This window comes from Remersonia thermophila, chromosome 2, assembly GCF_042764415.1.
Source record: "Remersonia thermophila strain ATCC 22073 chromosome 2, whole genome shotgun sequence".
NCBI lineage: Eukaryota > Fungi > Ascomycota > Sordariomycetes > Sordariales > Chaetomiaceae > Remersonia > Remersonia thermophila.
Genome location: NC_092218.1, coordinates 21263 through 45846, shown reverse-complemented (window position 1 = coordinate 45846; position 24584 = coordinate 21263). Strand labels below are relative to the sequence as shown.

Genomic DNA, 24584 nt, shown 5'->3' with positions numbered 1-24584 from the left:
GTTTGTCCGGTGGTTCAGTACGGTACATACGGTACAATACGGTATGAAAACGTCACGCGCTTTCGCTCCCTATTGTTGACCATTGACCGCCGTCAGGATTGCTGAACTGCCGTCTTGATAGCTTACCTAACTTTGCTCTGCACTGCACAGCATGAAGCTCCAAATACATCTGCGGGGTTCTCTGGGCTGTGCAGGCGATAGTGGGTCGACCAGGGGTGGGATGGGGTGATAGGGGGAGGGGGGGTGGGTGGTTCATGTGCATACATAATGACTCCTCTCGCCACTTGGTCGACCGTTTCCTCCTCTTCATCTCGCAACTCCGTTTCATCCAAGAAATCACCGCTCGAGAACCCCTCAAGCTCCCGCGGCCTCAGGTCTAAGGAGGCCGCCCCTATATCGTGCAAGAGGAGTGGACGCAACAAGAGACACAATCACAATGTGTAGCGTCCGCATCGTTATCTCTCCCCTCCATCCCGAGCGATGGGCTCTTCCATAATTCCCTCCTGCTCGACGGCTACCATGACTTGGGCCCTTTGATCGACAACTTCACTTCGGATTCAGCAGCCAACCCCCTGGATCCCACGGATCCCGTTTCAACGTTCCCCAATGAACATGATCTTTCCTCTCTTGCGACTCCCGCCCTCGCCGACTTCGATTTCGCCTGTACCGACCTTGACCCCTTTACGATCCCCGTTTTGAACGGCTTCGCTCCCTTTCCCGGGTCGTCCTCAAGCTCCAGTCCATCAGTCCCATCTCTCACCAACACCCCGACCACCGCTCCCCTCCATTCTCCCTCTCCAGATCCTCCTTCGAGCATTGACAAGTCTTTGCTCTACCCTGGCCTCAAGTTGCCACCCGCAAAGCCGCCGTCAACATCCAGGCCAGGCCGCCGGCCTGCGCGTGCTTCCCTCTCGCGAACGGCCGGTGGGAGAGTCACTAAGCCTTCTTCCGGGATAACTCCCACCGCAAACCCCACGGTAATAGCAGCAGCAGCGGAGGAGGAGGATGTTGACCCCGAGGTGCTTGACCGGCGGTATCGCAACAACCTCGCAGCCAAGCGGTACCGTCAGAAGAAGATTGACCGGATCCAGGAGCTGGAAGCGGAGGTGCAAAGGGTGACGGAGGAGCGGGATGACTTGAGGATCCGGCTGGCACGTCAGGAGGCTGAAGTGGCGGCGTTGAGGGCGATTCTGAAGCTCAAGATTGGAGGTGGAGGAGACGCTGCCGAGAAAGACTAGATGGGATTTTCGGGCATATGGTGTCTAGAGATTTGATAACTGGGTTGGATTGTATTCGTTAGGCCATGAATCTACGCACTAACTATGATGGTTGTCAGCGCTTGCTCCAACCCCCGTGAAATCGAACATGGTCTGATTGTACAGTGTAACTCCGCTGCTCTCTTGCGGGCTTCTCTCTAGGCTTCTTCCAAAGGTGGTTAGCCATGCATATAATAGGAATGGACGGGTGGTTCGTTTTTAAGGCGAGTGTTCCAAAGTTGTCAGCTTCATTGGTTACAAGACGAGGTTCTGCCAAACACGTCTACTACTACTTACTCCCATGGCATGGGCAAAAAGACCCTTCTTTGCTTCTTTGCGGCCCTGCACGCCGATGTTTACCCCGTAGAGGAAGGACACTAAGTGCACCCCGCCGTGTAGATATCCGATGATTTCATCTTGACTCGTCTTGAGATCAGCGAATCAGAAGCCACTCTTGATGCATCTTGACGGTGGGGCGAAAAGCCGGCGGCCCCGGCCCACCGAAACATGCCGTGATTCTTAATGCAGGACCACAGAGTTTGGTTGAGCGGAGAATCTGGAGCGTTCTCTGGACAAGAATCGGTGCGAACACCAAGTCGTGTAACTACACCGCACGTCGTACATCGGGGGGCTGATATATGGCTTTTGCTTTCTTGCATCACCAGGCCCACTTCGGCGTGACCAATTCTGTGTACAATACCGGGGTTGTCGGTTGCTGATCATTGGCGGCCGTGGATCGAGTGTGTTAAACTCCCTGATTTGTAAGTTCGGAGGAACTATGAGCTGTAGGCAAAGCCTTATTTGTCATTCGCAGATTTGTTAAGTCCGAATCCTGCTTTGTGGATGGGCCAACTGAAACAGGCGGAGATCGAAGAAGAGTCAGTCATACGGTAGACGACATCGCGAGGGGTCTGATGAACCTCTTGGTCTTTCCACTAACTAACCAGCACGTCATTCTGTCACGGAATATGACACAGAGCGGATGGGCGGGAAGCTATGATCAGCTCCGGTCGTGCCGTGCAGCAATGAAGCTGGGCGGTGTCTGCATGGCGTTTCTGTGCTGTAGGTTTGGCGGCGTGGACATTAGTTGCCGTTATCCCCGGAGCGGTACAGAAGATTGCTTGCACCCCTGGCCCACCCGATGCGGGATGAAGAGACCACGGCTCATGTTGACCCCCTGCAGTCACGTTGATCCGTGTTGCCAGTGACGACAGAGGAGAGTCAATGAAGACTGTCAACGCCAACTGCACCACTACCGCTGAGAAATCAACAATGTATCAGGGGTTATAAAGGAGACGGCATGCACGAGTTTTGGGCCGATGAACATTGAGGGCTTGCTGGTAGTCTTGCTCGTCCAGCGCAAATCTTGTTTGGCGCCCACCTCGAACCCCAACCAACCCGACTCCCAGAACTGATCCCGGGCTGTCTGTCTTGTATCTCTTGTTCTCTTCATCAGGCCCCGTATCCACTTATACTCGCCCTCATGTTCGGTCAGTCGACTGAGGAATCCTTGCGCCGAAGGGCGGAGGATGCCCTCCCGGACGCCCTCCATCATCGAGACGAGACGGAGTCACGACAACACCATGACCAAAGAGGAGATCTCGATGAGGACAGCGCTACATGCACGCCCCAGACCGACGAGGGCGCGTGGGGAGAGCGAGATGTCGGCGGCCCTGTCAACCAACGCGCCGCCATGCACGAGTTCGCCGAGCTGCAGCAGGAACTAACCGCGGATATGGCGCGCGTGCGGTCTCACGCCGCTGCCTCGCAACGCTCGACCAAGAGCAGGAAGAGTCTGCTGCAGCGCGTCACATCTCACAAGAGCCGCGAAGCCGGCTGCATGGAGGACGAAGAAGCCCAAAAGAAGCGAGAGGATTCTCAACCGGGCGGGAATCTCGAGGAACCTACCGACGCGTCCGACATTGACGACTTCTCGCTGGAAACGTTCATGCGCGACGGCCATCTTGAGAAGCGCACTGAGACGGGAGAGTCGGCCAAGAAGGTGGGCGTTGTCTTCAAGAACCTGACGGTAAAGGGTGTTCCCGGCGGCAGCTCAGTCGTGCGTACGCTCCCAGAGGCCGTTCTCGGCAGTTTTGGCCCAGATCTATACCACGTCCTAGGCCGCTTCTTCCCACAGTTGCGGCTTGGACGTGGTACCCGCCACAGTGAGCTCCGCACCCTGATCCACGACTTTACTGGCGTTGTGAGGCCTGGCGAGATGATGCTCGTGTTGGGCCGGCCCGGCAGCGGATGCAGCACGTTCCTGCGCGCCGTTGCAAACAACCCTGCGGGATACGCGTCGGTCGAAGGCTCGCTTTCGTACGGGGGCATTCCCGCAGACGAGGTGCGACGCCGATACCGCGGTGAGGTGGTCTACAATGGCGAGGACGACGAGCACCTACCATCCCTGACGGTCGGGCAAACGCTGAGGTTTGCGCTGCTGAACAAGACGCGCCGCAGCCTGCATGGCCAGGTCGACACCATCGTCGACGCCTTCTTGCGCATGTTCTCGATCCGGCACACAGAGCACACTCTTGTCGGAAACGCCTTTGTGCGCGGTGTGTCAGGCGGCGAGCGCAAGCGCGTTAGCATCGCTGAGACCCTCGCAACCAAGAGCGCCGTCGTTTGCTGGGACAACTCGACGCGCGGACTCGACGCGTCCACGGCCCTCGACTACGCCCGTTCTCTGCGCATCATGACGGATGTATCGGGTCGCACCACCATCACCACCTTGTATCAGGCCGGCGAGGGCATCTACGAGCTCATGGACCGCGTGCTCGTGATCGATGAAGGTCGTATGTTGTACCAGGGCCCGGCCGCCGAGGCTCGCAAGTACTTTGAGGACCTTGGCTTCTACGCACCCCCGCGCCAGACCACGGCTGACTTCTTGACCTCGCTCTGCGATCCGGTATCGCGGCGCTTCCGCGAGGGCTGGGAGCACCGCTGCCCCAAGACCCCTGCCGAGCTCGAAAAGGCCTTTCGCGAGAGCCCCGCCTACCAGAGACTTCTCGACGACGTGGCGGCCTTTGAGGACCATCTCACCGCCACAAATCATGCCGATGCCCGTCAGTTCCGGCAGTCGGTGCGCGAGCAAAAGTCACGTCGCGTACCCTCGCAGTCCAACTACACTGTACCCTTCTGGAAGCAGGTCCTCGCGTGTGCGAGGCGCGAGCTGTGGCTGACCTGGGGCAACAAGACCGAGCTGTGGTCCAAGTGCTTCACGATCATCAGCAACGCGCTCATTGTCGGCTCGCTCTTCTACAACGCACCGGCGTCGACAGATGGCAGCTTCATCCGCGGCGGCGCTCTATTCTTTGCTGTTGTCTTCATCGGCTGGCTTCAGCTGGCCGAGCTGATCAAGGCGATCTCGGGCCGCACTGTCATCGCCCGCCACCGCGACTACGCCTTCTACCGACCGAGTGCCGTAGCCCTCGGTCGCGCCCTCGCTGATTTCCCGCTTCTTATCACCCAGGTTGTCGTCTTCGTCACGGTGTTGTACTTTATGAGCGGTCTAGACCGGCGCGCCGACAAGTTCTTCACCCAAGTCTTGTTTACCTACAGCACTGCGATCTGTCTCACTGCCATGTACCGCATGTTCGCCGCCCTGTCCTCGACCATTGATGACGCCGTCCGGTTCACCAGCATGGCCTTGAACATCCTCGCCATTTACGCGGGTTACGTCATTGGGCGCCCGGTGCTGCTGTCGCAGAAGATCTGGTTTGGTTGGATTACCTACGTCAACCCGGTCAGTTGCCGATCCCTATATCTAGCCCAGAACTTTAGGCAGAGGCATGAGGACGAGCAAAGCTAACAAGCGAGGGGAACAACAGCTCAGCTACTCCTTCGAGGCCGCGGTGTCCAATGAGTTCCACGGACGTGTGTTGGACTGCGCATCCTCAAGCCTCATCCCGCAGGGCCCCGGCGTGTTGCCCGAAAACCAAGTGTGTGCCGTGCCAGGAGCACGCCCAGGAAACACGGATGTGCTAGGTGACGACCACATCGCTGTGCAGTTTGGATATTTCCACTCCCATTTGTGGCGCAACTTTGGCGTCATCGTCGCCTTCACCGTTCTATACCTTCTTGTCACGGTCGTCGCTGTTGAGGTCCTGTCCTTTGCGGGGAAGGGCCCTGGTAGGCTGGTCTTTGTCAAGAAGCCGAAGCAGGTTGCTTCAGGAGCCACCACAGCAGATGAGGAGAAAGGCGCAACACCTGGTGGCAACGATAGCCCAGCCTTCAATGGCCATTTATCCTCCTGCGACTCCGACAGCAGCACTCCCGAGAGCCCGGCCGGCAGTGACAGAGTATTTACTTGGGAGGACGTTTCCTACTCAACGCCCACGCCATCTGGTCCCAAGAAACTTCTGAATGGAATCAGTGGGTACGCAAAACCCGGCACCATGGTGGCTCTCATGGGTGCCAGTGGAGCAGGGAAGACGACGCTGCTCAATACTCTGTCACAACGGCAGACCGTGGGTGTGGTGAGCGGGGCCATGCTCGTGAATGGGAAGCCTCTGCCGAGCGACTTCCGGCGCGCGACAGGCTTCGTTGAGCAGATGGACCTGCACGAGGAGTCGGCCACGGTGCGCGAGGCCGTCGAGTTTTCGGCGCTGTTACGTCAAGACCACGCTGTGCCGCGCCACGAGAAGCTCGCCTACGTCGACAACGTCCTCGACCTGCTCGAGCTCCGCGCAGTTGAACACGCATTGGTCGGGTCCCTCGGCGTCGAGCAACGAAAACGCCTGACAATCGCGGTCGAGCTGGCGGCGCGTCCCTCGATGCTGCTTTTCCTCGATGAGCCGACAAGCGGCCTCGATGCCCAATCAGCCATGTCCATCGTGCGCTTCCTCCGCCGACTCTGTGCCGCTGGCCTGGCTGTTGTTTGTACCATCCACCAGCCCTCCTCCGACCTCATCCAGCAGTTCGACCTGATCCTGGCGCTCAATCCTGGCGGGAACACAGTCTATTTCGGCCCCGTTGGCGAGGACGGCGCGGCTGTGGTGCGCTACTTTGCCGACCGCGGCATACAGTGCTCCCCCGGCCGTAATGTTGCAGAGTTTCTGCTCGAGACGGCCATCAAGGGTGCTCGTCGTGCCGATGGCTCGCACATAGACTGGAGCGACGAGTGGCGCAAGTCTGCCGAGAATCGCCATCTGATCGACGAGGTTCAAAAGCTCAAGGCCCAAACAGAGCAGCCAGAAGCTGTGGCCGCGACATTGCCGTCGCCGTCGTCGGCAGGGTCAAACCCGCAGTCTGAGTTTGCCGCTCCGTGGACGACACAAACCCTCCTCCTGACACAACGCATGTTCCGCCGGCAATGGCGCTCGCCATCCTATTTGTACGCACGTTTCTGGACAGCTGTGATTTCTGGGGTGTTCAACGGCTTCACGTTCTGGGATCTGGGCACGACGGCAAGTGACCTGCAGAACCGTGTCTTTTCTTCATTCCTCATCATAATGATCCCCGCCGCCATTATGAACGCTGTTCTGCCGCGTTTTTATCTCGATCGCGCTCTTTGGGAAACCCGTGAGCACCCTTCACGCATTTACTCGTGGGTCGCATTTGCCACGGCCGAGGTCGTCTCCGAGATCCCCGGCAACATCATCGCCTCGGTGCTCTACTGGCTGTTGTGGTACCTACCCACAGGCATGCCACGCGATCCGGGTTCGGCCGGTTACGTGTTTCTCATGACACTGCTGTTCTTTGTGTTTCAAAGCAGTTGGGCTCAGTGGATTTGCGCCTGGACCCCGAACTTTACCGTCATCAGCAATATCCTGCCTTGTTTTATGGTTGTCTTTGGCTTGTTCAACGGCGTCGTCGTGCCGTATTCCCAGCTCAATGTGTTTTGGAAGCATTGGGTAAGTCGTCTCTCTTTATCAAGTCGAATTTGTGTCGGGTATACGTTCTGACATAATGGATGATGCTTCCAGCTGTACTGGCTCAATCCTGCCTCTTACTGGGTGTCTGGCGTGCTTTCGGCCACACTTGTTGATCAGGAGGTGCGTTGTGCGCCGGCGGAGACTGCTCACTTCAACCCACCGTTGGGCCAGACGTGCGCACAGTTCGCTGGAGACTTTGTAAGAAATGCCGGCCACGGTTACCTCCTTGATCCGAACGCCACCTCCGGCTGCGGTTACTGCCCTTATACCGATGGCGCAGAGTACCTCCAGACGCTGGGCATTGACCCTGACACGAAGTGGCGCAATTTTGGCATCTTCCTGATGTTTTGCGTCACGAATTGGATGTGAGTGAAACTAGAAGGACCATATCCACAGCGAGGATTGTAATCGGGAACTAACCAATGACACCCAGGCTGGTGTACTTTTTTCTCTATATGGTTCGCGTGAAGGGCTTTACGTTTGGCTTTGGACCGCTCTTCCGTGTGTTAAATAAAGCTGGCAATGTCAAGGGCTGGTTCAAAAGGGAACGCACGGAGTCGGAGGAGAAACACACGCCGTAACTGAGAGTAATCACGAGAGTGCTCGATGAAGTCTCCCTCGTAGGGAGGAAGCCCTTTAATTCTGATTTACGATAAACATCAAAAGGGGGATTGTGGAAAACACAAGAGAAGACCTAGATGATGGGATCACCTTTAAAGAAGGGTAACTACAAACTATCTTGGAGCATCCGGTATGCAGGCCGAGGTACATTGGTTAGATTTAGTTCAGCTAGTCAGCATCATGGTTGCAAGAATCTGTATCACCGGGGCGAGACTTGGAGACTGTAATATGAAGAGTGTAGTATGGCGCTGTTTCCCACATCGGTCCGCTGGCTCAATGGCAGAGCGTCTGACTACGGAGTTGGAGATCATCAGGGTCCCAGCTAGAAATCAGGAGGTTCCAGGTTCGACCCCTGGGTGGATCGAAATTTTTGGCCTGTCAACTATTTCCACGCACTTTCAACCTTGTCTTAATCCACCACTTCTTTTAACCGGTCATTTTTGTGCCCATTGCACGAGATTCAGGCAGCTCCCTATGAACTTACTGTATGGTAAGTCCAAACGTCATAGCCACATTGATGGCCTTACAAATTGATCATAACAACACTCTTGAACTAATAATGAGCGGTGCGATATCAAAGCCAAGTACAAGACGAGACATAACCGGGAATCTAAAGCCAGAAGCTAGCACAATTACGAGCAATAGGCCAGCGATCTGCGGCTCTAGCCCCGGTTTTCAGCCTGCCCACGAACGTCTTTTGCTCTGAAGCCCTCCGAATTTACTCCTGATCGTTACCGACGACCCCCTTCAGCACTCCCTTTTGAAGAACTCGTTTTTGTGAGTTGACTTAGAAGCAGGCCTTCTTGACAGAGGCGATTCCAAACAGCTCCTTGGCAAGTTCGACCAGCGCATGACCGCCGATCCTGAGTCTCCCTTATTGCTCGCAGCCTTGAGCAGCAGCTATACGACCTTCTTGGTACCAGCGAGGGCCTTGATGTACTTCTTGATGCGCAGAATATTGGCTACTGGAATCGCAGTCGTCACAAGCAGCTTTCTGGTAGCGTAAATGCATCCCAAGGTGCTCTTCCGAGCCTCCAACTCCCCGCGTTTCATGAGGCCGGCTTCCTCATCATCAAGAATGTCAGCCGAGGGGTCGACATCCCGCTTGGTGGTGGTGGTTTCGTTGGTGTGGCAGCCTGTTCAACGAGCCTCAGGTTTGGGGCCTGGTCGCCAACTTCGAGCACCTCATTGAGAATCTCCTCGAACTCGGAAGAAAGGTGCTTCAAGGCAAAGTCGGCGTCCGGCGAAAGGTTGAAGTCATTGTCATCGAGATCCTCCTGGTGAGCGCGCGTCTCCATGATATTGGCGAAGCTGCCGTTGCCCATGATGTCCAGACTCCGGGTGTCAGCCTGCGAGACAACGGGCAGGGTGGTGACCGACACGGCCAGGAGGGGAGCGACAGCGGCAACGAGCTGGAACTTCGTTTCGATAGGTGCAAGGTAGCGTGTGCAAAGAGATGGTTCAAGGAACTGAGATTTAAAGGGCTACTCAGAGTGTGCTGAGTTGTTGTTGAGTGATTTCCGAGGCTTTGCTGTTGCTGCCGATGCTGCTGATGATTCGAAGCTGATGAAGGCGAGTTGGTTGGCTCCCTTTATAGATGTCTGATGCTCATCTTCAAGCGCATAAATCTCCCTCTCTGGTCGTAATGTTGCTCTGTCTTGCTTGATCGGTGCATCTTGACCCCTAGTTGACGCTACAATGGGTTCACTCTTCTGCGATGGTTGCTGTGGCCGAGGAACGAAATTAGAACCACGCAACATTTTGGATTGCAGATAAGCTGAGGTTGTTCGAGTCGTAGGAAACGGGTAGTGATTCAGGACAACATAGTACGAAATATGGCATCCGCCGAAACTCATTGCTCTGGTCCGGGGTCATCATCTTAAGAAACATCCGGTTTTGAACAAGAGAATATGGCAGACGCGACGGTCACTTACACAAGGGTTCACTAAGACGGTGACTTGATGACACCGAATTCAGATCTCTCTTGTGAATTTCAGGGCAAGGCAAACAAAGAATGCCGGAGACTCGTTAGATCTCGGCTTCAGTGTCTGCGTTTCTCTGCTCTGGCCAACAGCCACCTTCAAACAATGTTACCCATTTCCACATCAGGTAAGCATCTGGGTAGCTGGCAGCACAATCGTCGAACGTCACCAAGGTAAGCCGGGCAGCTGAGACGTAAGGTTGCCGAATGTCACCCTCAAATTGAGTCTTCGGTTCATGCTGGACGCGCCGTCTAGAACAGATGCGGCACAGCCGACCAACCCAGGCCTAGTGAGTGCATGATCTCTTTTCAACTTGGGCTCTATCAAGAACAACATCAATAGGACATCAACCAACTGATGGTGTGAGCATGAAACGGGATGATAAATAAGGCCGAGCTAACTGCGTATAATATTCCTGTCCTTTATTCGACCGGGTGCTCCAGATGTTTGGATGACATGGTCAAAAGAGAAAGAACGCTCTACTCGGCGTTCAAATTTCTATGGATCGGGCTGTGAGTAATGCAACAATTCCACCTATCTGATGTTGGGATATTTATGATAACCGCTTCTAATGGAGCTGAGGTTAAGCTATCAAAATGTTTCCTTTTGAGGTCGCTTCTCTCAAGCAATCTCCGGTCCCTCTGGCGATGAACCAGACCAGATTAGCTGCTACGGCGGGTTGACCCGTTCTAACACCCAGGCCCGCTTCTGTGGGTTTGGTAGCTCCTGTGGATCCCTTGCGACGAAGAACCAGACTGAGCAAACACAACTGACAAGGGAGCTTGGAGTTTGGCCACCTAAACCTGCACGACAGAGCAACTTAAGAGCGGCAGGGTGCGCTGGAAGTAGTTCGAACACCGCAGCTCTAAAAGCCTCACCACCGAACTCGAAACAATATGGACTGCGGGGAAGATTTCTACCCTTTTGGAGAAACCATCCCCTTCTCTGAGACTTCGGAGAACTGGCCAGAAACAAATTCTGGGTGGGTCAATGTCGACTGCAGCAACAAAGTTCGCAGTCGAACGAGCCGTCAACTAGGCATTGTAATTACCACCGTAGAAATACTCGGTAGTTACCGCGTACGTGCGGAGTAGCTGTACACGCAGTATTAGGTAGAAGATGTTTCCATATTTAGTGGACATTTAGGGCTGAAATAAAGCTAGCCCAGGTTAGGTAAAGTGGTGCACGAAATGCCGAGCTTGGCCAAAACAAACACATCATCGCAGGAACGTGAAACAGGAGTGAGAGCAAAGCAAAGAAAAAAAGCAAAAGCACCGAGTGTAGTCGGCCGTCTCTCTGGAGGTCGATCCAATTTCAAGTGTCCATTGACAGGGAGGGATATCCACGTCGCGCTTCGGGTGGCACAAGCCGGGGTTTGATGCCGGGTGGCGATTACCGACAAGAAATGCAAGGCAAGAGGCGACGTGATCCATGTCGCGCTGGGCTGCGGTTGTCAACACATCCACCTGAGCTTTGTTAGCTTGCGACGAGCTACAACAAGAGCAAGGCCTAGACCTGATTGTACTGCAGACATACACGGTCTCCATACAGCTTCAGCTGCACATGGCTCGCTTTTCATCACCGGGTCTTTGGACGGTTTAGGGTCCCTTACGGCACATCGCCTCGTCGCCCAGGGCCACAAGGTCATCCTGCGCGTACGAAAGCCCGAGCGAGCTCGGGATGCTGCGGCCGCCTGCACCGGTGCCGACAGCGCCTTGGTGGCGGACCTGGGCAGCGTCAACACTGTAAAACAGCTTGCCGTCGAAGCTAGTACCTCGGTCCGTATGACGCCACCCTTCATAGCGCAGGTGTCTTTCTCCGCTCCAGCCGCACTGAAGCCCCGCTGGGCGACTCGGGGTCACTTCCTGCCACCTTCACGGTCAACACCCTCGCACCGTACCTTCTCACCTGCCTGATGCGCAAACCGAGATGGCTTGTGTACGTTTCGTCGAGCATGCATATGGGCGGTCAGCCAAACGTGGGCGGCCGAGAGGTGTCGGACCTCACCGCGTCAAGTTATAGCGATACCAAACTGCACAACGCCATGCTTGCCAAGGCATTTGCCCGACGCTGGCTTGATGTGGGCTGCTATTCGGTGGATCCGGGCCGGGTGCCCACCAAGATGGGCGGACCGTTAGCAACGGGATGTGTCGATGGTGTCACTCTTTTGTCAGGCTTCTTTTGAGACAGGAGCAGGACAGATGGACGAACAGCGGTGACTTCGCCAACTCGAAAGAGCTGAGATTCAGCGCCCTCACGGATGACGAGGGTCTACAAGAAGAGCTACTCGCCGAGTTGGCCAAGGTCAGTGGTGTCAAAGTGCCGGAACAAAGCTGTGGTGGCGGGATCAAGTAGGATACGGGCGGGCCAAGCCCGCCCCCAGGTCATGGGGGCTACTAGATGGCATGTAGGGGTAGGGGATGAAATGTGCCACGCAGCATGACGCGAAATCAGGTATGGAAAAGTGCGAGCGGCACTGTACACCGCTTGATTCTGGTTCTGTGCACGATCCCGAGTGCTTTCTCATCCCATGCAGCCATTCACAGACTTCCTTCAAGCACAGTCTAGAATCCCTGGTAACGTAAGAGTGTGAAACCCTGGTCGTCGGTTGCGGCTCGGCCAATTCCTACCCCTGCCTCACCCTATCCGGAGGGTTGGATCTTGGCAGATGTCAGCCGGTGAACACCATGGAGCTTTGCATTCTTTGTTGACTAAAGTCACCGTTGGAGCAGCTATGAGAGAAGGGACCCCAACAAATCCGCAAACGATTTAGACCGCTGCATGAGGGCATGAAGCATAAGGACTTGGACAGTTGGCCCCCGTCACTGCCATTGGAACCGAATTTCCACTAATCATGCATTGGCTCACAGCCCGGGCAACCCGGCACGGGCTATGGCGGGGGGAGGGTTAGAGGGAGGGAAGAGCATGACAAGGAGGGCTGGAACAGCCGTTGCCCCATACCCGGGGGGTGGGAGCGGCGGTACGAGAAGGGCCGCAAAGAGTGTCGCCCCATGCCTAGGTGAGAAGAGGGCCGTCAGAAATCATAAATATCGACATCACAGCTCGAGCAGGACATCCTTTGATCACCTTTGACGGTTTTCCGGACAGCACCTGCCGAATATTTGCAGCACATCTACCAATATGAGTCCTTCAGAAGATCGCACGCTCTCGTACTCGTCCGAACGGAACGGGACCGGGAAGCTGCCCATGCTCAGCCGACCGATGACGATGCGAAACAACATTGTGGCCGCCCTCGGCGAGTTTGTCGGAACGTTTCTTTTCCTCTTCTTTTCCTTCGCAGGAACCCAGGTCGCCAACACACCTGCATCCGGTGGCAATGCCTTGCCTAACACGTCCAATCTCATGTTTATTGCTCTTGCGTTTGGCATGAGTTTACTCACAAACGTTTGGGCCTTTTATCGGGTCACTGGTGGACTGTTCAACCCCGTTGTACGTCGCCAATTTTGCGCTGTGGGATGAATGACAGGATCTGCTAAACAAACCCACCTATTCAGGTCGCTCTCGCCCTCCTCCTTGTTGGAGGACTCCCCCCTATTCGGTTCTTGCTTGTCGTCATTGCCCAGTTCCTAGGCGGCCTTGCCGCGGCGGGAGTTGTGTCGGCCTTGTTCCCGGGCCCCATGACCGTGATGACCACTCTGGGCGGTGGAGCCAGCGTCTCTCAGGGTCTGTTCATTGAAATGTTCCTCACGGCCGAGCTGGTGTTTGTCATCATCATGCTCGCTGTTGAGAAGCACAAGGCAACCTACCTGGCTCCGGTTGGCATCGGCATCAGCTTCTTCCTCGCTGAATTGATCGGTGAGTTTCCCAACCTGAATGCTAGATACAGTACCGAACTTGATAACGAGCTGACACAATACTTGAAGGTGTCTATTTCACCGGTGGTTCCCTGAACCCGGCCCGGTCCCTCGGTCCGGCCGTTGTCAATCGCTCGTTTCCGGGCTATTTCTGGATCTACTGGGTCGGTCCGATACTCGGCTCGCTCCTCGCCTGCGTCTTCTATACCCTGCTGAAGTATCTTCGGTGGACAGAATGCAATCCGGGACAAGACTGGTACGCCTTTAGAAGCCTTTTCAACCGCGCCATCCATATACCTCGAGAAGCAGAGAGAATTGACAGCTTCACAGGAATGACATCGAGAAAACCGAGTCTGAAAAGTTGAAAACGACCCAATATGTGCCCAAAAATTCCACTGCTGTTTGAACGACACAAGAGAATGTACAGAACAACTCAACCTGCTTCCCTCTGAGCAATGGAAACAGACATCACAGCCGGGCCGAGTTTCAGTCATATGGCACCGGCGCTTAAGCTGCACTTGGGGAGTTTACGGGGCGCTGTTCGTGGCCATCTTGCTGGCGAAGCAGACAATGTACGTCACGGGTCTTCGAACCTCAAAAAGAGCTTGTGATGTTGGGTAGAATCTTGGGAACGATGGATTAGGATCGAAGGACTCTAATATTTTAATATACTCCATGTGCCTGAACGTACATCGGTCCTGCCAGAAAGATTTAGGGCTTCACTTGAAAGGCAGCAACTGTTACTACACCTTGAGTGTGAGCACTAACACCAGCACAGGTCGCCAGGGATAGCCGAAATGCAGGTAGGTAATCAAGTATTGTGAAATGGGGATCTCTTGTAACACAACCTCTTGATCCAGGCTAACATCACCGTCGATCTCAACATCACCTCAAGTCTCCTAGACACTTACGACAGCCAACAACCTTGTAGAACTCCTATGCGCCGTATTGCTCCCCGCCTATCGCGGGTCGCAGTACCCAAACTCAGGCTGGCATCCGACAATGTATGGGCAGTACTGATCACCATCACCGCACCAACCGAACTGGCTGCAGCACCGACCAAATTGAGAGCCCAAGCAGTTAACACCGTTGCCGCAGCGGCCGTCAGTGCTGGAACGCTGCCCAGGCGGGAGGGTGAACGACGGAGCGGCCGAGGTAGTAGTACTTGTGGTGGTGGTGGTCGACGTTGAGGTTGGGATTACGGTGGTGCCGCCGGGAGGAGTGGTGGTGCTGGTTTCGTTGCCAGCGGGATAACCGGGAAGACCTGGGATGCCGAGGCAGGCGCCGAACTCTGCGCGGCATCCGGGACCACAGTACTCCATGGATGAACCACACCAGAAGTGTTGCGAGCAGCACGGGCCGTAGTTGGGGTTGCCGATGCACATGGTGTTGTTGCCACACTGGCCGTTGGTGGTCACCTGAAGCTGTCCCGTGGGGATGGGAATGATGGATGTAGACGTGCTGGTTTGAGGTGTGCTGCTAGTGGTGGTGGTCGTCGATGAGGACGAGGTAGATGTGCTTGTGGTGGTGCTGGTGCTGCGGGTCGTGGTGGTGCTGCTGGTTGTAGTGATCCGAGTTGTAATTGGGGGCAGCCTCGGCCATCCACAGGAGCCATACTGGACCTGGCAGTCGAAAAGGGGGTGGCAATGGTCAACTGAGTCGCCGCAGAAGCCGTATTCCGAGCAGCACAGGTCATCTGGGCATCTTCCGTAGCTGGGACCGCACTGAATGCCCGCTTGCCGGAGGCCAAGAGAAGCAGCGTGGCTGCTGCCAAAGCGCGGCCTCAGGTGGCGGCGCCGTGCGGCCAGAGCAGCCACGTCGGCACCCTCCTTCGCCGCTTCTGGGCTGAGGCCGAACGCGCCTGTCCAGCAAAGGGCTGCTGCTAGACCGATGTAGATAGATCTCATCTTGACGGAGCTTTCCCTCTAAGGGATGGGAGGTTGCTGGTCAGTGATAAGCCGGCAGGGGTGAACGATCGATGAGGAACAAGATGTTGGTCCTGGAGATGAGAGAAAGTGTCCGACAGAGGGCGGGATCGAAGGGAATTTGAAGTCTTCCTAGCTTCCCGCCACGACCGGGTCCCCGCCTCCTCGATGATTAGGTTCCTATCCATTCCCATGGTTGACTGCCGGATGTAGATCAGAGATCCGCAGAACGCTCGGAACGCGCCTACTGCGAAGAGATGGTAATGTTTTCTGGAATTAATCTAAAGAGCGAGATGGTGACAATGAACACTATCCGGAGCACTCTTATGGCCTATCCACGAAAGACCGAGAATGAGGCTAAATCTTGGGGTGCCGATTTTCCCGAGCTGCGGTGAACGTCTGCAGGAACGGCGGGACTCACCCCGTTCTCCTCGCCGCCGAGGACCGCCTTGGCGTTAATCCAATAATTAAAATGGCTGTACAGCTAGGAAGTTGATCTTGGAGGGGTGCAATTCTCGGCATGCAACAACGAAGCCTCGGCATGGCCCGGTGGCCGCATGTTGCGTCCCGGAGAACATCGTATGGACAAAAAGGTCAAGGACCCCAAAAAGAGCGGAACACCGAGACTGCTCCGGCTTCAGAAACTGCTGCGGAAGACCGGCGAAGTAATTCTAGAAGGCCATATGAGGCAATGTAAGAAGCCGGCCTGGAACCGTAGGTGTTCTGTCGAACCTCACAGACCAGGCCTCAGGAATGTGTATAAACGCTGTTCATGTTGGTCACGTTCTCGTTGTTCCCGAGCTGAAAAGCATGTAGCCACCGCAGCTTCGGCCAGGGACCCAGCCCGGCATTGGTTGTACAGAGATGGCCAAGACTCCGCACGCTCCACAGTCCAGTTCCACTTTTCCAAACACGCCAACAGCCTTATGACGTCCAACATTGTGTGGTATCCGCCCGCCGGGTGAATAACATGGTCGCAGAAAGCACCAATTGGAGTCGAATTCTTTCGAGGGAACTCCCTACCTATGATGCCACCCCAACCTTGATCTCGAAGCCTTTAGGGCATCAACTGTATAAGAAAAGTATTACAGCACAGCTTCATTCCAGCTTCCAAAATCCTTCCCACCGCAATCGGGAGCTTGAGGATGTCAAAGACACAGCCGTCCAGGGAAAAGATATCGTGATAATCCCCCACAGGACAAACCTGGAACGAGATGGATGAGCCAATCCATGCTTCTGAAAATACAGGGGCGGTAGCTCCCCAAGACTTCTGGCGGACATATTCCCCGGGAGTGATGAATGCCAGCATGGCAGGGTTGCAGCGAGACGGCCAATTCTTCCGCCCCATTCCAAGCGATGTCCCATGACCGTGTGGTGGCATATTCGATATCCAAGCTGGAAGAGGCTAGCACCCCAGGGTATCATTTCATTGACATCCCCGCTTCCATCGGCAACAGAAGTAGCCTCCTAACATGATTTAATAGGGGAATCATCCATCGTGAACCATGGAAAACCCAAGATATTGGTGAGCAAGGCGTGATAATTATCAAGAGTAATTAACAGAAAGATTACAGGCCGTTAATCATGCTCTTCCTACCCCCTTATGCGCCACCGACACTCGGCCCTAGCGGACCTTTTCCATGCCTACCTACCTAGGTAGATGTCTGACCAAGCCAATGCAGACACCCAGGTGTCTGGACCCAGACTCTGGAATCTGCTTTGCAAAACCCGGTGGATGCCTGCACTGTTCGAGAATGGAAAGTTTTGGTCCACGCTTTGGCCGCCGAGCCAAATTGCGGTGGCATGTATCGGCTCCTTTGGACCTTAAACTCCAAGCTTTTCGGGCATGGTACTTCCGATATCAACAGCAAACTCACAAGATGCATCGGGTTGGGTCTTCCGTATTGTTGAAGAGCTTGAAATATCTACATCGCAGCTCGACTGTTCAGCTGGTACAAATATGACTGGTTTAAATGCAACTGATGCGAGCATTGTGTTCAAATCCCGAAATGCCCAAACGAAGGCACGAGGATCATGGTAAACAGTTGTGATGCTCCTAAGTTCGTATACCCTCGACAGCCACCCCAACAACGTATCTGTGTTACGTATATCTGGTCTGCGAGCACCTTTGAGGCACTTGGCTCGGCCGTTCAATGACAAGGAGAAATGGCACCCGAACTTCGTGTCGGCACCTACTTCCCTTCTCTATCCGGGAGATGAAAGACTTCAAAGGGCATGCTTGTTTAGACACACACTGACATAGTTCTAACTAGGAGCACTTCACGGCATGTCCTTGTAAAACGCTTTGTACTTTGCGTGACCCTCAGAGGCTTTGTTCTTCAATTCCGCAATCTCTTTGCATGCGACTTGTGGACGTCGAAGTCAATGACGACTGGCGGCATGTCAGTAACTCTTTGATTAGCTTCAAAGAGCCGATTTGGGCTATCGTTACTCCTTAACCTTTGTCGTGACGTTCAATTATGCTGGGATGAGGCTGAGACGTAGAGGACTTGGCTGACGTCGAAATCAACATACCTTGCAGAAAATTTATTCAGGACACGAGATGGGGTGCCTTTCTTGTACATAAAGCTTGCGTCTGCTGGTATTAAATCCCCACCTGGGGGGCCCGGATTGACGATTGAAGTGGCCTACAATATATTGTTATAATCAAAACGATACGTCACTAGGCAGAAGCTCCAGCGGCCCGTGGCCGTTGTATACCTCTCTCGGCCAGTCCCGACAGGTCCATCTATTGCCAGCCGATATGTATGACCACCATCACGATGGTCATGTTACCCACCTAATCTTGATTAATAGGCCCTCACCGGATACCCGTCTCTCGGGACCCAAGTCATAAGGCATGCCTTGATTCTGTTAATTGGTACCTTCGGCCCCTGTGAATAACAAGGGTTCTGGGATATGTACCCAGTCTTGTGTTCCTATGGGCGAGAAGCCAGATACAAACGCGGAAATACCAATACCTTTGTGTTGGTATTTACACACATCAAACACGGACTGTTAGGTACTGTCGCCACAACGTCAAGGAGAGAGATCACCCCGTATCCGTGAATGCCAGACAGGCAATACCATTTACAACAAGATTCAGAATACGCCACTAGGTACCTAGAGTCTTACATCGACCTGTAAGGTGAAAGAACGAGGAAGTATACCTGGGTGCGAAAGTGCCTATTTATTCTGTTCCACCGCGTAGCTTAGATAATATCTCGTGTAGCCCTCCATGATCGGCAGCCTACCTACCTTGTTAGGCGCCTGACTTAGGTTCATGCAGACTCCTTTTCGAATTCGACGGTAATTTCGCCCTTGATACTAATGAGGTGCTTCTTCCCTGACCATCCCAAGTTTCTGGATCTACTATATGTCGATAGCATCAGCAGTCCCTATGCCTGTCATGAGTTGTGGATCGGGAATATACCTCATACCGTAATTCCGCACTAATTAGCCCCTGGATGCTGCAGGATGCATCCGCTCCCCGGGGACTTTTATCTCCGAACCAGCAACTTACTCTAGAATTCTAACCCGAACTACAGACGCACGACGTCTTTTCCAGCATGGAAATGGTCGGAATTCTCTCGAGCATGGGTAAAGGTACAGGTTAGTCGGTGGGTAATAATACACCAGCGCCACTTCTTATCGCACACCTAATGGGTCGACTAATTACTGAAGGGATGTCGGCCGATTTACAGCTATTGAACCCCAAGGAAAACGAGGCGAGTACGATTCTCCAACGGCCTTTGTTCAAGTTTACATAGAGAACCATGATACACAACGTCCAGCCGCGCGATTCGAATCGAATCCCAAGATCATAATTAGCGGCATCCACCATGCTTACACTCCAGATTAGCTAAGCTTTGACACCAATTTTTTTCTTCTCTGTTTTTCTCTTTTTTTGATCTCAGAGACCGCATGACCAACTGAAAGGGAGGACCGCCTGGAATGACAACAGTGGATGGGTATTGCCTACGGGCTAGCTATGGGCTTGTGACTTCCTCCTCAGGCGACTCCTGGTCAATCTAGGTATGCATGACATGGACACTGGCGTGAACGCCTTCGCCAAGTGGAAGACAAAATTGGAGAAAGAGATAGATATTTTCAAAGATGCCCCGTTGGTTGAGCAGTATCTGGTAACCGTCATCACAACTCGCCCAATATCGCTGTTGATGTCAAGCGTGCGCTTGGTGTTGATACCGAGAGCAAAGCCCTGGCAGGAGCCTCACTCAGCTGGACAGTATTCGAGACAAGGCTGAGCATCACGAACCTGGGCGGCCTAAATTGGTGGGGCTTCCGAGGGAGCAGCCGCCGCGAAGCCGATATTTAGTGTCCTGAGATCAAATGGAAAGATTCAATAGTAAGTGGAGGGCCGGCGGAGCAACATGCGCACCGCAGATTCTGCGCGACACCACTGACACCAATTATGTATGCAAATGGTGACAAGACCGAGAAATCAGATGGGTGTAAACGCCTCTTGCCTTTATGCATCCCACCCAGAATAGATCGCACGTATCGCCGGGGACGAGGATGGGTATGTCGAGTCCTCGCAAGTCCTCGAAGAAACTTAGAATGTATTCCCGCAGTATCCGCGCTATGCTCGACAAACATTGACGTGACCTCCCCCCGAGAATGGCTTCAGTGGCTTATGTGCCTGCCGTGATACCTTGCCCACCACCTATGGCCCCTGATCACCCCCTGCCACCATTGTAGTCGGCACCACCGGCCTTCCGTAGCCGGGCGATGATGTCGGCTTCGTCGAGATCGCGGCGGTCGTCGGCGTCGACTTGTATGCTGTAGTGCGAGAGCACCTTTTTGACGGCGCCGGCCTCGATGTTGGCGCGGGCCTTGCGCATGATCTTCGTGTTCTGGCCGATCCACACGATGAGGGCGAACTTGACACGCTTGCTCTCGGCATCATTGGCGTACTCGACGCGCACGTATGCGTACTGAACCTGCCCGTCGTCGAGCTGCCCAACAAGCTCAGCCAGGCCGCCCGAGCCTGTCCGGCTTAGCACCAGCTGGTTGCCAGTGGCCGCCGCGTACGAGATGAGCAGCCAGTTGGTCTCATCCTTGTCGGAACGCACCGCCTCGTATGCGGCCAGGATCTCGGGGGCATCGACACCTGACATGGCTGAAGTAGGGTCGCTGTTGAGGCTCGGGGTTGTCGTTGGGGAAGGGCGGAGGACGGCTTCGACTTCGTGGGGGTGTAAAGACCGCGGGATGTCGTGGTGTGATAGGCTGAGAATAAGGAGATGGGAGCTTCAGACAAGAAGTCCTCTCAACAAAGAACAATAATGTCGTGTTCCATGTGAAGTCGGCGCTCATGGACCAACTGCCACGCACACCGTACTGCCCAAGTTGAGATGGGCACAGGGGCAGGGCCACTGTGGGGCAGCGGGGCATGTCAAGGTCGGCGGTGTCGGAACCCTAACCCCGTAAGTATTAGCCAGGCTATTACCTGGTAGATCAGGCCTACCGTGACCAACGCCCCACTTGGGACCGCGCCCAGGAAGGACGCCTCAAGGCCTGCCCCTCTCGTTGACAACGACTGTATTAACAAAGATGACATTAAGACGAAGATTAGTCTGCAGGATTGCTAATTCTGATGCTTACTCTACCCGGAGGCGCTATCTTGTGGGGTGTATCCGTACCTACCCTCTCTGGTACCTGAACTGACTAGTTACTACCCCTTGAGGCATCCAACCCCTGTCCGTGGAAAGGGGGGGGCGACCGGCTGTTACCAAGCACAAGCAAGGTGAGGACTTGGTGTGTGTTGGGGGCCATGGCTACATCGGGGGTCATTTGCAAGGCACATTTGCGAGATGGGTAATTCGAGGTTATGATGATTAGGTACAAGGTAAGGTGCTAAGTATGTAGGGCGCACTCAGACTACAATGCCCGATCTAAAACCATAAACACAACGGAGCACAAACAACTACCACGTCCCAACCAAGGGCAAGTCCCTGGAGCTCATCCCAACTCGGAACACATAGCTTCCTTCAGCAACCATCACCCAATTCTGTTGCACAACGTCCCAGTAACTTAGGTCACGTCGGGTAACGTTGAAGCGCACCGTCCGAGTCTCTCCCGGCTTGAGGTACACCTTGTCGAACCCCCGGAGCACGCGGACAGGGAAATCCACGCCCTGCTTATCGGGGTACTCGAGATACAGCTGAGGTACCGCCGCGCCAGCGATGGCGCCCGTATTCTTGATATCGACTTCGACACTGACATAGACGGCCCACAAATCCGGGTTACCGCCCGCGTCACCGCCCGCACCGCTCAGGGGCTGCTCCGTGTAGTACCCGTCCGGATACGGGTACTGACCGACCTCAATGTCGTCCACAGAAGACAGGTATGGATAGATGTACTTTTCCAGCTTGCGGAAGCCTACGGGAAACAAGGCCTCGTTTTTCGAAGGGATGCCGGTCGGGTAGCTCGGAGGCTCCGCTGCTGGGCTCGGGCGCGGAGCCGGGAGGGGCGACTTGTCTTTGTGCGAGGTTACGTGGAGATTGGCGAGGCTGAAGTTGGTGTAGCTGAGGCCAAACCCGAATTCGAAGCGCGGCTCGATGCCGTATTTGTCGAAATAGCGGTAGTCGATGTACAGACCCTCGTTGAAGTCCTGCTGCGGGATGACCCCATTGGGTGTGTACAGAACCTGGCCGCCAGGGCCATAGTCGGTGAGCGTCTTTCCGATGGTGAACGGCAGATGGCCCGACGGGTTGGTATCGCCGAAGAGGATATCTGCAAGCGCATTCCCTGATTCTTGGCCTGGCAGGTTGGCAAAGAGGACGGCTTTGACCTTTGGAGAGTTGATCCAGTTCTCCATGGTGACTGGGCCGACCGCATGGATGACGACGACCACGTCGCCTCCACATTTGGAGGCCACGCTAACGATCAGTTCATCGCTGCCCTTCTGAAGCTTCAGATTCGGCCGGTCGCCCCTCACGTCCTCCCATGCGACAAAGCCTTCGCCAGAATCCGCATTGGCAAACACGATGCACAAGTCGACCGTAGACAAGGCTGCCGCTAGGCCACCGTTCGGGTTCGGTTGGTTGGTCAGGAACTCGCGGACCTGTACCTTGTTCTGGTCGAATTCACGGCGAAGAGCATCTGCCGGAGTCACCAAGTAGGGGAACTCGACGGCGCCAGAGCCCCAGCCAGAAGCGAGGGTGCCTTGGTTGCTGCGCTTTCGTCAGCTCACCGCCTCGCACTCATGACAACTGTTTCGCACTTACCAAGCACGGTCCTTGCAGAAATTCGGACCCTTCCCGGCTCCGGCATCCTCCCCAAGAATAGCAACTTGGAGTTTGTTGCTCTCCTCCTTGCTTGGATTGGGAGGCTCTCGGAAGCCGTGGCGGCTGATGGGCAAGACGCCGTCATTTTTGAGCAGAACAATACCCTCCGCAGCAACCTCACGCGCAATCACAGAGTGGTTCGCCTGAACGTTTACGAACTGGTTGACGACCACCTCATCCTGCGGGCTCGGACTTCCCGGCGATAGCACACCCATGCGATCGTCGGTCCAGGACGAGAAGTTGGGGGGCCGGCGCGGGAATGCGGTCTCGTCATCTTGCCCGAGCTGGTACCAGGCCGCGACAATACGTGTAACCATGTCGTTGAGCCGATCGACCGGAACGCTACCATTGAGCACGGCCCTGGTGAGCTCCGGGCCCCAAAGCGACTCGCCGTTGGCCCACTTCAGCCCATCCCCTGGCATAGTCATGTCAAGCCCCGCGAGAGCACTCGCGACGCCGGACCGCTGCGCAAGCCAGTCACTCATGACGAAGCCCTGGAAGCCGAGCTCGTCTTTCAGCACACCGTTGAGCAGCTTGCTGTTGGCGCAGGCATAAGAGTTGTTGACCATGTTGTACGAACACATGACGGCTGCGACGCCCGCCTTGACGGCATCACCGAAGGGCCAGGCGTACAGCTCGTGCAGGGTGCGATCGTCGATGTTGGAGCTGATGGCGTGCGGGGTACCCCATTCCCAGGCCTGGCGGAAGTGCTCCTGCTCGTTGGCGATGAAGTGCTTGATGGTGGCCATGACACCCTCGCTCTGGATACCCCGAATGGTCTCGGCGCCGGCAACGCCCTGCAGGTACGGATCCGCGCCGAAGCCCTCCCAATTGCGTCCACCGGCAGGCGCGCGGCCGAGGGGGCCGACACTGGGACCGAGCAGGACGTTGATGCCCTTGTTGCGGGCCTCAATGGCGTGGGCCTTGCCGCGAGCGTACATCAGCTGGCGATTCCATGTTGCGCCCACGGTGATTCCAGCAGGGAAGGCCGTGATATTATCAGCAAAGCGGATGCCTAGGGGTCCATCCTGAAGCTGTAGCTGGGGGAACCCGACGTGGACAGCCGGGCCGTTGGTCCCCACCGCCAACCCCATCTGCCAGCCTGTTCCCGTTGTAATGTTGACCTTTTCCGCGAGCGTCATTTGGCTCACCAGCTTGGCCGCCTTCTCGTAGCTCGCTGCCCAGCTGCTTGCGATGCCGCCCTTCGGGGAGGGGTACCACGGCGGCGACTGTCCATATGGCGGCTCCTCCTGATACTTCTTGTATACGAAAGCACCCCCCGCGCTGAGGATGATCCAAACGACCACAATCGCCGCGGAAAACCCGATGCAGCAACGGCTACGGCGGCCAAGACATCGCAGGAGCCACCCTTGTTTGCGTCGTTTGATGGGGGGTTGCGGGATCGCATCTCTCGAAAGGATGGGCACAACGCGGTCGAGAAAATCGGTGGCCTCAATGTCCGAGTCGGATTCGTCGCTGTTGCTATCTTGGGACGCCCTCCGGGCGTTGCCCAGGAGGCCCTGCTTGCTCTGGTCCCGGGACATGACGTCCGCTTGTTGCTGTCGTGAAATAGGGGTTGCTGCTGTCCGATAGATAGGTGCCCAACAGGTCGATCGAGGTTCTTCGCCGCAATGCCACGGACTTGCACGTCAGGGCAGCCGCGCTCATCGAGTGTCGTCTCGCGGGGCAGCCGAAGTGCCGTTTGATGCCAGCAGCAACGTATCGTCGTCAATCGTCGGTCGAGGGACGCCGCTGATCGGGTCGTCAAAAACAAGAAAACATGTCAACTTCAGCCCCCTTCA

The 24584-nt window shown here is 55.3% G+C and overlaps 6 protein-coding genes and 1 non-coding gene across 7 annotated transcripts; 4 read left to right on the top strand and 3 right to left on the bottom strand.

Moving 5' to 3' along the window:
• Positions 1-254: 254 nt before the first annotated feature.
• Positions 255-1238, top strand: VTJ83DRAFT_1464 (uncharacterized protein; the record flags this gene model as incomplete). Its single annotated transcript, XM_071007626.1, has 2 exons — positions 255-321; positions 382-1238. The coding sequence occupies 2 exons, from the start codon at positions 255-257 to the stop codon at positions 1236-1238; spliced, it is 924 nt and encodes a 307-aa protein (XP_070868004.1).
• A 1501-nt stretch (positions 1239-2739) lies between these two features.
• VTJ83DRAFT_1463 (uncharacterized protein) lies at positions 2740-7713 on the top strand (the record flags this gene model as incomplete). Its single annotated transcript, XM_071007625.1, has 4 exons — positions 2740-5001; positions 5087-7111; positions 7184-7497; positions 7566-7713. 4 exons carry the CDS (start codon positions 2740-2742, stop codon positions 7711-7713), a joined length of 4749 nt encoding a protein of 1582 aa, XP_070868003.1.
• Positions 7714-8015: 302 nt separating this feature from the next.
• Positions 8016-8117, top strand: VTJ83DRAFT_t52. Its single transcript has one exon. It is a non-coding gene; the product is annotated as a tRNA-Arg (tRNA).
• Positions 8118-12876: 4759 nt separating this feature from the next.
• VTJ83DRAFT_1462 (uncharacterized protein) lies at positions 12877-13956 on the top strand (the record flags this gene model as incomplete). Its single annotated transcript, XM_071007624.1, has 4 exons — positions 12877-13185; positions 13251-13551; positions 13620-13806; positions 13881-13956. 4 exons carry the CDS (start codon positions 12877-12879, stop codon positions 13954-13956), a joined length of 873 nt encoding a protein of 290 aa, XP_070868002.1.
• Positions 13957-14509: 553 nt separating this feature from the next.
• VTJ83DRAFT_1461 (uncharacterized protein) lies at positions 14510-15457 on the bottom strand (the record flags this gene model as incomplete). Its single annotated transcript, XM_071007623.1, has 1 exon — positions 14510-15457. The coding sequence occupies one exon, from the start codon at positions 15455-15457 to the stop codon at positions 14510-14512; it is 948 nt and encodes a 315-aa protein (XP_070868001.1).
• A 4715-nt stretch (positions 15458-20172) lies between these two features.
• On the bottom strand, positions 20173-20613 carry VTJ83DRAFT_1460 (uncharacterized protein; the record flags this gene model as incomplete). Its single annotated transcript, XM_071007622.1, has 1 exon — positions 20173-20613. The coding sequence occupies one exon, from the start codon at positions 20611-20613 to the stop codon at positions 20173-20175; it is 441 nt and encodes a 146-aa protein (XP_070868000.1).
• An 806-nt stretch (positions 20614-21419) lies between these two features.
• VTJ83DRAFT_1459 (uncharacterized protein) lies at positions 21420-24326 on the bottom strand (the record flags this gene model as incomplete). The annotated part of the gene is made up of 2 exons (XM_071007620.1): positions 21420-22668; positions 22723-24326. The coding sequence occupies 2 exons, from the start codon at positions 24324-24326 to the stop codon at positions 21420-21422; spliced, it is 2853 nt and encodes a 950-aa protein (XP_070867999.1).
• Positions 24327-24584: the final 258 nt, after the last annotated feature.